This window comes from Hippoglossus hippoglossus, chromosome 21, assembly GCF_009819705.1.
Source record: "Hippoglossus hippoglossus isolate fHipHip1 chromosome 21, fHipHip1.pri, whole genome shotgun sequence".
NCBI classification, from domain to species: domain Eukaryota; kingdom Metazoa; phylum Chordata; class Actinopteri; order Pleuronectiformes; family Pleuronectidae; genus Hippoglossus; species Hippoglossus hippoglossus.
In genome coordinates, this window is record NC_047171.1 from 14266956 (window position 1) to 14279650 (window position 12695).

A 12695-nucleotide genomic window follows, 5' to 3' on the forward strand; every position below is an offset into this window, starting at 1 on the left:
ATTGAGTACAATCTTTTCAGCCGACGTAGCAAAATGTAAAGAATTTGTATATGTGCTTTTTTTAAACCCTCGCCACGAATAAAAATCTATTGGAATGTTTTTAATAAATATTTATTCTCAAGAACAGTAACAAAACACAAATGCATTCATCTTAATTGCACTGAAAAACAGTAAGGCATATTTGTTCATCTAGCTCCTCGTCCCCTCAGTTTGAAATTATGTTCAAACTCCAAACAAACTTTAACGTCGTCATGACTTGAATTCATCCTGCAACGCATCATTGGTAAAAAAAATGCTGACTCGTAGCGTTTTCCTGCTAATTCTATTTTTCAGATAATTTGTCTGACCAGACAACCATTTTCAACGTTTTTATTGCAAAAATATTACCATTAAAAGTTCAATGATACAAAACATAAAAAGGGCCTCCTGTACGGTCAAAGTTCATACCAAAGAGTCCCTTCAAATGACATATTTCACACATTTTCTCCGTATTTTTTGTTTCCTGCAATGTGGATGCAAATGCTGACGTAAATGCAACAAAAATAAAAGCTTGACAAATATTCATGGCTATACTGCGGAGGCTATAACAAGGGCTATGTAGGCAGGATATGTAAGCTTAGCTGGCCCGCCGGTGATGGAGCTGACGGGCTCTCAGAGAACAGTGGACGTACATACAGGCTGGTTTTGTCCGCCCCCCTCAGCAGTGCCAGGCCTCTCACATTCTCTGTAAGTACGCTCTACTGAGGAGCATCAGCGGAGCATTCAGCCCTGTCCGGTCTCCACATATTCTCATTTCACAGGTGACTGTGGTCGGCTTCAAGCCTGTCTGTGCTGCAGACATAACCATTCAAGCTTTGCAGATAAATTTAGGGACCCTTTCTTTGCATTTCTAGTGCCCACTGTGTGCTGTTTGCTACTTCCTCTCCTAATAATTCCCTCTTCCTTTGCATAACTGTGGAAAATAATCTATTTTTTTGAAAATAGTTTGATTTCACAACTTGACTTTTAAAACTGTATGACAAGGTTTTGTTGCCACGATGCACAGTTTAATGATAACTTTATCCAAACTGTTACAACAGTAACAGAATAAGGTTTGGCAATAGTATTTATCAAATACTTGTAATTCTAGTATTTATCAAATATTTCAAAAATCAAAACGTTCAGGCCTAAATTACTGTGAATGATTACAGAGATTGTATTGAATTTATCAGATTTTCATGGCTTTCCTTTTACTTTGTGGGACTTCCTTTATAAGGCATTATGATATTATTTTAAGCACTATTTAAAGATCTTTTAAAAACAAACGATATGTGTAAGTGGCTGTGCATGCAGGTCACTCATTCTTTACAGTGGTTAGGTGGACGCACACTGTGTAAACAGTGACTTAAAGACGACATAAACCCCTACTAATAAAAAAAATACATTCAAATCATAAGAAGTACATTAGTAAGGGTCAGAATTGGTTTTGCCCACTTGTGTCATGCATCACTATCACACTGGTGGCACCTTCTCTGTGCGACAATAACTTACCCCTGAAGCCGAGCCTGACAAACCAGCATAACATGAGAATATTTTGCAGATGATAAATCTGTTACAAGGCTAATGAGTAGTTGTTTCCCTTTTAACATAACGTGAGATGTAGCACAAGGCGGCTGTTGAACAGTGTCATGGATCAGAGCAGGCACATGATCAACCCATGACTAACTGAACCTACACATCTTGCCAAATGTCACAAGGTTAATGCAAAACACAGGAGGAAGCAACATGAAAACACGACTCCTCTCAAACAAAACATAATTGGCACGTGAGTTAATGACAGTGGAACAAATAATCAGTTCAAAATTTAGGTGGAAAACCAAATGTTCCTGAATTTGACGTCATTTGGATAAACCCTTTGTTTTTGTTGTTTATTAAACATGTATGAAACCTATTGTGCCTCTTTTAGGTGCAGCAAACAACCACATTCTCAACACATTTCAACACACAAACAGGTTTTGCATTTAAAAGAATCAAAACAATCAAAAGTGCGTGTTACATTTTTCCACATTACCTACTAAAAACCTGCCATATGTGCAAGAAACACCTTTTTTTTTTTTACAATCTCTGTAGCAGAGTTTGTTGAGTTGGCGGGGGGGGGCAGCATCGGTGTTAGATGGTGAAGTGATGCCATGAAATCAAGTCCAAGGATGGCACTGCATGATCTTTGGGAAAGAGGGAAATCATGATGCGTGACTCCTCTAGCCTCGAGGCTGGCAGCCTGAATACTGTCTGCTTGACCGTAGCTCCAATCTGCCTGAATACAAAAAAAAAATGCAAAAAAAAAAAAAAAAAGGAAAGAAGACCCTGCTGTTCATGTTTGGCCCATTCCTCCAGCATTATCTCCATTGTCGGTGGAGTGCCAGGGCTGACAAGGCCAGCATGGTTGGCAGGGCTACAGAGGGTGCGTGAGGCGGGGCAGAGTCACCCACGGGCCCGCTCCGGTCGGCTTTCACCACTGGGGCTTCGGTGGCAGCGCCGTCCATGTCTGTGGGGCAGACGTCTGTGCAGCCGCTGCCACTGCCTGAGCCACTGCCCTCATCACCTGCAGCACCATGACAAAACACAGGCCAGACACGCCTCAATGAAACAGCAAAGTAACATTAGTCAATAATTCAACCAGATCTCAACAATACTAAACGGTCACTTCAAAGCTACAGCACTCATGTATCTCAGAGTAGGAGCAAAGCTACAATTATGTGTTTCATATTAATATTAACAGTGGCTCAAATGATTATATCTTTTATGTCAATAAATCTATTGAGTTAGTTATTTAGTATCAATCTCTTTGGCACATTCTCACTTCTGTCATCAGCATTGTTCCCTCCACCCTTATGTTTTTGTCTGCGTTTTTATTGTCTACTACTATACGAATTACTACGAATTTAAATGATGTGATATGGATCAGGGAAGAACCCATTTAAAGGTTGTGTGAATCCAGATCAGGGGGCAGATCCAAGATTCACCATCTCTAACATTGCGAAATTGGGTGTTTTGTAACATTTTCCTGGATTTCTCAGAGAATAATTCATGGATCTAGAGTTGAAAAGAATCTGACATGTTTACGGGACAGATATTAATGACTGTGTGCAATTTGGTGTAGATCTAGACCTAACACACATGGTGAATTTAAATGTGGTTTCATAATGGGGCTGTATGTGGTGATATCAAATCAGTGTTATGCCAACAACCAGTGTTTAATAAAAAATGTACAACTCACAATACCAGCCCCCGTCTCCATGTGACACTAATTTCTGTGAATCCCAATTTGACATTTGAACCGAATCTTTTTTAACGTGGGTTAATGTGGTTGGTTCTTTTAAAGTGTATTTAAAGAGAATACAGCATATTAAAGCATGAGTGGGGCTATTTCCATTGTGTTTTTTTTTTGACTTGCAGATGGCCTTGTTTTTCTCGTGACTTTTGTGCTAATTACCGCTGTGTCAAGGTTAGGTGTTGTTTCAGAGGGACAGCTTATCAACATGAGTGACAAGCTGTTGCATTAACTTGACCAAGCAGGGCAGGGATGGCGAGACTAAAAATACATTTCCTGCCTAAAGAGAGAAAGAAAAAATGTGCACGTTGTCACATGTGTCTGCATGGCAATAACTTACTCGAGTCTTGAAAGTAGATATCATTGCCGTTGTAGGCGTTTTTCAGTTTGTTGGTCATCACCCTCAGAGCCATGATCTGCTGGCGGATGAAGGTGTCTGGGCGGGTGATGTCCACGGCCACCTCGGGGTTATTCACCTGGTTGGTCAGTCCGTCCTTTTGGACTTCAGGGAAATACCTGATAGTTTGTAAAGACAGTGAATTCAATAAATAGAGTGACATCACTTTTTTTTTGACAAGGTGCTTGGGAAAGGGAAAAGAGAGAAGTTGTTTGTGAGTAAAAATGTCTGACGCCACACAACCTCATCATACGAGTCCTCTGAATCGGACAGTCTCACGTCTACGAAGAACAATGACAGAGAGGATAACACACAAACATTTGCTTGACAAGTGCTCTTTGAGGAGAAGCAGTTCGGGCCTGATGAACATTTGACCTAATCATCTTGGGTAACGTTCCGACATGGTTGGGAGCTGTTTCTCCAGGGAAAACATGTCAGCTGCCTGCATTCTTGTTTGATATATAAGCAGCACGTCGTCACGTGAGGGCATTCCACAAACCGTCTGACACAACAACATTTGTTTTCCCTAAGCCCAAGCCACTCCGGATAATATAGACCTCTGAAATCTTTGAAGAGGTCCTGTTTCATTTCCACGAGGGATTTGTCTTTTTGATCGCAGCAAATTAAAGCAGCTGACAGATAGAACACCAATAAACAGCGGTAAAGTATTAGTAATAGGGGTTATTTTAAGAATTTGAATGCTGAACGGCTTGGAATCACACGGTTGACAAAACACATACAAGTAGCTCACATCACTTAATGGCTTTAGGCGTTTGCTTGGGCAAATATTTGCCTTGAAAATTTAATCAGATTAATTGAAGAAACACCACGCTGGTAGCACATTTTAAGGAAGAATGAAAAAAACAGTTCGATAGAATGACACCAGCAAAAAAAATCAAAATAGCGTTAAAAGCAAAATAGGACTGAAATGATCAACGCTCTATTTTTTAAGAGAACAAATCACATTTCTTTAGTTCAGGAGTCACAGTTATGCAAAGCACTTGCTGGGCTGAGTTTAAGACAGAGAAAGTAAATAATCTGGTTTCCCTAATTCTAGGATTAGACTGATTAACAACGGGCGGGCTGAACAGACTTTGGGCTTCTTAAAAAACCTTTTGTTCAAGCCTGCGTCAGCCCCGGAGCCCCGGTGCCCTCACCTGCCCTTGGCGTGTCCATTCCAGCACTCCTCGTCGCTGGCATTTCCGGCGGTCACTCTGTCCTCCACGCACATCGCCTCGGGAAGGTTGGACCAAAATTTCTTGGACAGCTTCAGCTTCTCTTTTATGTCGACCACCTAGGCAAAGACAGGGGTCATTACATGGGAAAAGGAAGAGAAAACTAACTGTATAAAGAAGTCTACAGGCACAGAGAGAAACTATTTTAAGATTTAAAATCATATTTGTAATATTGTCTAAAAGTGAAATATGAATTGGATGCACATTTAATTAGATGTTATTCCTATTGAGTGATACAATAAATTACAAAACATATAACACACATTTTCGATCAATGCATTTTCTTTTAAAATTAGATAAAAACCTCCCACACGCACTTTACTTTATTTACGCTTGAAACCTCGATGCCCTTACAACTGTTCCTCATTACCATTTATCCTTGTAAAAGCATATGAAAGAAATTACAGGCAATGAAAGAAAGTATATGAAAGGTTTGAATTGACCAGATTTCATTTTCTTTACTCGTAAAATTAATTATGTGTAAATTCATTACAACATTTCCCCACTCTCACTTATTACCTAATATTATCAAAGAGGTTTTTAAATCATGGGCGCTAACCCTGAGAAATCTTAACCCCTGACTTTCACTGGATTTAATTCCCCCCCTCCGTGATGACTGTGAAGCTTTGCATTGAGAAAAGTACGGGACCAAAGTACAGCAGCAGCGATTTCTCAGCCTGAATGTCAGACCTAAACGATCCTTTGCATCCCGGCCATGTGACACAGGCAGATATCGCTTCCCGACTTGAGCCTGTTGAACTCCAATCTTTCATCAAACACACAGAATTTGACATATTTCACTGGAGCTGAGGGGGAAGCCTGATAGCGGCGGGGTTGACCCATTATCTTTTTCCGTCTGACTTGCTGTTGGCTTACGTGAAATTGTGGTGAACCTGAGCAGAACATGAAAGGTGCTGTACTGAGTGTGTGACGCTGCTGTAGGCCCCGACAGTGCTTTTGATGTGTTAATCCTGTCACACTGATGCCAAAGCACTTCAGCAGCTCTGATACTGCCCAGAGGGTCAGGGCTGCGCTCAATGCGAGAGATTGACTGGCAATGTTTGACTAAAGCTCACACATTAAGTTTAGTTTATCAAGTGAGGGATTCAGTTTTTCGTGGGGTCTGCCAGCAAAAAAAAAAAAAACGGGGCCTGTGAGAATGAGTGAATTACACCTGGAATGACAAACTCACATTTTCATACTGTAACCTATATTAAACATGCTGCCACCGCGCAGTTTCATGTAGTTGAAAATATGTAAACAGTTTCATCACATTCTCAGATTATTTTCTCAATGTGCAGTATTGACCCCAAAAAGCCTCAACAAACAAGTATTGTCAGATGCATAAAACTCAATAAACACAATAAAAGTACATTGTGAATCTAATACCTCAAATGTCCGATGCTTACAAGAGTAAAAAAAAAGAAAAAGGATAAACCCTTTCACACTCGGCCTCTCACTTCGTTGCATTGCCCATGAATAAATAATAGGACCGCAACAAGCCACCCCAGCATGCAACCTGCCACAACGCACACTAGATGGCACTACGTCTTTGAGAAATAGAGCCGCTGACAGCAACTGGAGAGAAAATGCACAAAGCAAATAAAAGAGAGAACCAACTTGTCAAATATAAAGCAATTATGTTTTGCTATTAATGCTTCTTTCACATCATGGCGTCTTCATGTGGTCTCACAGAGAGGGAGGACTTGCCATGGAAACAGACGAATGAAAGACGCAAGAATAAGAGCAATAAAGCAGAGAGGCACGTGAGCGGAGCAAAGATCTTCATCAACAACAATGTAGATATTCTCATTAGAAATCAAGAGGAAGATCAGAGGCACCCCCAGCCCCCCCCCGTCACCTCACATCATGATGTCATTCTGTCGTCGGTCTGATTCCCAATGACATATGAGTTATTAGTTTGTGATGCACGGCCGCTGACAGAAGCATTTACTCACTGGATGTTGAAACCATGATCATTAATATCTGATTATTTTTTCATTCAAAGGAATTCAATAACTCCAACAAACAAAATATAAAACAATACAAAACAAGGTTTCAAAAAGACAGACATGCATTTGTTCTCACTGCACACTGTCACTGACGAGGACTGATGTTTTAAATTTGACAGATAAATTAAGACTTTGTTCACTTTCTTAGCCTTTCTCCCTCTCATGCACACACACACACACACACACACACACACACACACACACACACACACACACACACACACACACACACACACACACACACACACACACACACAGTTTTCACACTGGATATAATTAGATCATTACCCTCAATGCAACTTTTCACACTTCTTAATGTGTCTTTTATAAAACATGATTTCCCTTTTTCTTTCTTTCCATCTAATTGCACTGAAATTACTCTGTAATTGATGATATGTATTATATTGTAATTGTATTATAAATTTTCTGTCACATCAGGGTTTATTGTTGTGTAGGCTATCATGTGTGATGATGGGGGCTCATCCTACTGGGGTCTGTTTTCATATATTTGTCTCAAACGTTGCCGAAATACACTGAACACATGTTGATCTTAACAAATGGCTTCAAAGTATATAGTAAAAATGTTCTCAACAGTTTCCTGAATCAGCTGGACACAAACAGAAGTAAACTGTGTAATTGTCGGGTACTATTTTTCACGAGGGAATTATTCCACATTTAACGCTCTAATGGGTATTTGAAGCAGCAGGGTGGTGTATGTGGGCTTCATTCAAAAAAATCTATTATGAGTTGGCCAGGTTTATAGTAGTGAAGGAGAACATGGCAACAGTGAGGTTCAATACTGATCGGCGGCATATAAGAACTAAAACTGAACTCAGTAGCAAGCACCTTGTACGTCAACACTAATATATATGTATCTACTTAATTTAGACACTATACTTTTAGCTCCATTTTGTGTCACCACCAACTCTTGAGAAAAGTATCTGTCTGTATTTCCCACTATGTTTTCCACCTAGCTGCTAACTATGTCTGGTGCTGGGCAGGAAATGTACAGTGGGTTTGTGGAGCTGCATTTGAAAACTAGAAGGGCACCAGCATACATCTGCCAAGACACAACAGTCCCCATATCAAAGCACATTTTAATTCACCATAGATCCATATTTCATTTGGATCTTTGTTTTTGAATTGCACACAAGTCGAAGATATCGGTCCCCTAAACAAGTCTGATTTCTTTTCATTCAAGATCCATGAATTATTCTCTGCGAAATCAAGGAAAATGTTGAAAAATGCCCTGTCAAAGTAAAAAAAAAAAAAAAAAGGTGCTGCATCAAAATGTATGGCTTCTCTCCTGATCCCACCACACCCGTCTACCAAGTCTTGTGCTGATCCGCTCGGTGGTTTTTTGCGTAATCCGGCAAACAAACAAACGCAGAGGAAAACGTATCCTCCTTGCATGGCGGAGGTAATGAGCTGTGTCAGGCTTTAGCTGCATGATCAACAGTTGTTAGTATAGAATCAATACATTGCTGGATTTTACATGGGATTGCATGACAATATCGATCAGGAAGTTTCACCAGACAGGCTTTAAAGATGCTCGGGTTTAGGCAGATAGATTATTAATCGAAGCCTTGGCGAGAGAAACCTGCAGCATGAGGTGAAGTTGGGCCTTCTCTCTCTTTTCCCCTTGAGCCATGTTCTCTTCTCTTTTGCCCTTCGTCTCCCTGCTTCTCCTCACGAGCCGTATTTTACTTCATTGTGTTTCTTTCTCTCCCTTCCTCTCCTCTCCTCTCCTCCCTCTTTGTCCTTTCCCTCCCTTACCTCAGTCCTAAGTGAAAGTGAAGGTTTCATGGCCACAGCCGACCCCCGCGATCTCAGACTGGACTCGGATGAGCTCTGTGAATAAAGCCTCTGGTCTCTCTCGGTGCTCTGTGATATATATACGCTTAGTCATCTCCGGACTCCTCCACCCTTTCGCCACGTCTTCACTTTAAACATCCTGAGAATCATGATCTAAATGAATTGTAGGGGACAGTTGCTCCTAATTCCTCCACACATCTCTCGTCGGGAACGGGGGAAGCAGGCGGTAAAACACAATACAGAAGATTAATTCAGCACGGTGAAGTAGCCTCTGATGTATTACAGCTCACATGGCTTAGTTATAATCTTGTCTTTGTTCTCGTTTTCACCGCAAATGAAATCCACCTATAAAAATACAGTGTTTACCCACTGTTAAAAGGCTTATTTGAATGAACAAACATGTATGTTTACATGGAATAATTATGCCTCCAAAAAAACTAACCAGACTACGACGGTGCTCGCAGGCTTAAAACCTGCGTGTTTGCAGACACTCAAAGTATTTCTTACAATGTTTACCCTCCGTCATGTCTCTGTGTGCGTGCGTAGCAGAGGGCAAACACAGGCGGCTCCAGGTCATGACATTTTTTTCTTTTCTTCTTCATGCATGTTAACAGGGGTGGCAGCTGCGTTCGTGCCACCTTTCCGCTCTGAATATTTTGCGAGCAAGCTGTACTTTGACCAGTGGTTCGCAGATGCCCACGCCTATTCCTCAGATCAAAAGCTGACGTGTCGCTGGCTTTGAAGCTGCAGTCGCTCTCCTGGCAACAGCGTGATGTGAGGGGCCTGAGCTCTTATCCCCCTGTGGGATGATGCCCCCGCGTTCTATCTGCCTTTTCAGTAAAAAACCCCCAAACTGAAATCGTGTGTGTGTGTGGCCAGACTTTCTATCTAAGTTTTACTGTGAGAAAAACACACAAATCATGCTTGCAGCGCTGCCAGAGCTGAGCTACAGCGCTCAGTCTCTCCCCCCCCCCTGGCTCCTCTGTCAGCTGCTGAATCTCCCTTTCTCTCTCAAAAACCAGAAAAGAAAATATTGGGGATTCTGTCTCTGATAGTTAAAACACCTCGATCCTGTAAAACAACAATTATCATATTTCAAGCTCCTATCTGGGGCCTGTAATCGCTGCTCTTATCCCTCTGGTGGAAGTCTCTGCTAAATTAGTGCATGTTGGGGCTAATCATAGACTCGGCAGCAGGTCTTACCACCAAACCACAAGGAGCAGACAACTCCTCGATCAACTTATTTTCCCTGGCAACTGCTGCCCCAGTCTGCGTTAAAATAGTTTTTCATTTGATACGAATGCAGTATTCTTCCTGCATCTCAATTACAGAGGTCAGGGAGTCAGCCCTGCTCATACCGAGGCCTTGGCCGTGCCGTGAGTCTCTCCCCTGACCAGTGACCACTTTGGGGACAGACCAAATACTTTCTCACAAGCAGGAAGGCCGCAGTAAGAATAACTCTGCCTCTTCATCACATTCTCGTTCCGAGTTATATTGTTGAGCGAGCCAGTCCTAAAAAACTAATGCGCTCCCCTGTCCAAGTGTGGGAGCGGTAACGTAGCCAAAAGCTCGACTGCCGCAGTGTCGAGTATCAGGGGGCAGAGGCCCCGTGGGTGTAGATCCCTCGGACACAGCTACTTAATCCGGTGTCTAACACGTCATAAAGCACTCCTCATTGGTTCAGGTCTGTTCATAAACAGCAGATTCTCTCAGCCAAGACCTGCCGTCTGGCATATAAAAGAAATTAGAAATTATATTGGCCAGCCCTAAGCAAACCCAGTGAATCACCTCAGTGCTAATGTTTTGAATGACACTTGTCTCCAATTTGTCACGTCTCCTCTGACCTTGTCTGAAAAGGTGACTGTCAGTTGTTGCTCAGACCAGGTGACTAGCAGAGTGCATATAGATGTGGGCTGTTCTCATCCAATCAATATCCATCAACAAAGGGCGAGAGCAAATGTTTCCCCTCTGCGCCTTCACAATAGACGAGACTGGGAAGACAGTCAGCTGTTTGTGCTGCAGCTCTCACACACAGACGGGAAGGGGACACACCAAAGCAAATCATGGTCAGAAAACAGCACACAAACCACTTGCAAACTGCACATGGTTTGATGGGACAGTTGCAGTGCTGTTTTTTTGTCCTCCGCTGCCGGGCCACACGCCATGCGTTCATTATAAAGCCATTTTTGGCATCGCTTTGTGGGCCATTGAACTCTCGTACACTCTCGGCTGAAGCCACCCTCCTTGTTTCCCTTGATTACGACTGATTATGTCGCAGCATAAATCTGCCACTGCAGAATATTACAGCGTGATTTACTGTGGACATCTCGACAAAGACCTCAGCCGGAGCGGCGCATAAATCTTTCTAACATCTCCCGGTGACAGCGCAGTCAGTGACAACACTGTGAGATTGTTATTACGCTGCTTTCTGGGAATAGATACTTGACATCGAGTTAAGTTTTATTGCGGTTATTTTACTTTTTTGATTTAGATTTTGCAGCTTGGGGTTCAAAAGCAGAACAGAAACTGAGAAACAATAAAAAAAAAAAAACGAATACATATTTATCACTTATTAATGCTACACATACTTTAAGATTCAACTGCTCCTGTAAAAAACACTGTACAGTGCGTTGATGTAATTGCACAGCACATTATATTTGATTTGCTGCCAAACTGTCGGACTATGTTGTCAAATTCATCTTTGATTCCGTACTTCAGTGAGAGAAAGTTGAATACTGAGTTGAATCGTTCACTTCTGTGACACCCTGGAGACGTAACTTTACTGTCAACTTCTCAACAGTCTTCATAATCGTTAATTTACTGTGACGGTGAATCTCTATGTATCTTGAAAAAATAAAAAAAAAGAAAGAAAAGAAAACACTGATTCCAAAAATAGCAGAAATGGCGTCGATAGAAGAGATTACAAACCCAAAAGATATGGTGTTGTTAAGAATGAATAAATAGAAAAATCTAACTGAAAAACTCAAAAAATACATATCTTAACTATAAAAAAATTATTCTTCATACACCTCTAACAACTAAAGTTTCTATCTATATTTCACGCAACATGATCAGGTCTTTTAATAAATCCCTGTATGTTGTGTAGCTGATGTTGAATTTACATAGACCATCGGTGTACAGCACTGTAGGTCATATCCAGTGGACCCTAGTGGGCCACAAACCATTTCCCTCAGTCCCATGGTAACTACAAGTTTAGGTGCTGTGGTTTATAATGGTGAGTAAAATTTATCACACAATGATCCCACTGTGAGGAAAAAGTGACAGAATATTGATGAAACAGTGGTGAGTGTGCGCTTGTGATTTGCCCGAGGCTACAACAGCAGAAGTTTGAAAAGGGGAGATGATTAAAGGGAAGCTATGCTCTGTGGAGAACAGAGCAATCATTGGCAGGCCCAGGCTCTCCCTGCTGCCCTCGTTCCCCCGAGAGGCAGGCAGCCTAGAGTGTAATGGGGCCAATGTGCCTCATTAATGCATTGACAGATATGAAAAGTAGCAGTGCCTTTATGGCACCGGCGTGAGTCGCTGAGGAAGAAGGGACGACGTGTGGAAGGGCCGAGGTGTTAGCGATGTGGCTGCTGTTCGCCTTCGAGAAATGAAATGAACTAGTTGAGGTTATTGTCACGATGATCGTGGATGAAAACCTGAAACATTTTACCTGAGCTATTACAAAATACATTTTTAAATACACCACGTTCAAATTCTCTCTCCTCCATCTTTATTTGCCTCAGTTTTAACAAACCTTTATATTTCATTAACGTGTATCACTACAAAAACTACGGTGGCCCAGAAGCACAAAGCCTAACAATAAATGACATAAAATTATAATTAATCAAAAAATTCGAAACACAACTGCAAATAAGTTGTGGTTGTGATTTGTTGTTGGGTTTTCCGATATGTCGTTGTGT

At 41.6% G+C, this 12695-nt stretch overlaps 1 protein-coding gene across 2 annotated transcripts in view; it reads right to left on the reverse strand.

Annotated features, from left to right (window-relative positions):
• Positions 1-2097: 2097 nt before the first annotated feature.
• gpc6b (glypican 6b) overlaps positions 2098-12695 on the reverse strand; it is an 80171-nt gene continuing 69573 nt past the window's right edge. Inside the window, exons 8-10 of one of the 2 annotated variants that reach the window (XM_034574607.1) lie at positions 4865-5001; positions 3651-3826; positions 2098-2581 (exon numbers count right to left, since the gene is read on the reverse strand). In XM_034574607.1, the coding sequence (XP_034430498.1) occupies positions 2376-2581; positions 3651-3826; positions 4865-5001 (519 nt within the window). In that variant the 3' untranslated portion in view covers positions 2098-2375. The remainder of the gene's footprint in view (positions 2582-3650; positions 3827-4864; positions 5002-12695) is intronic. The other variant, XM_034574608.1, reaches the window with a different exon arrangement.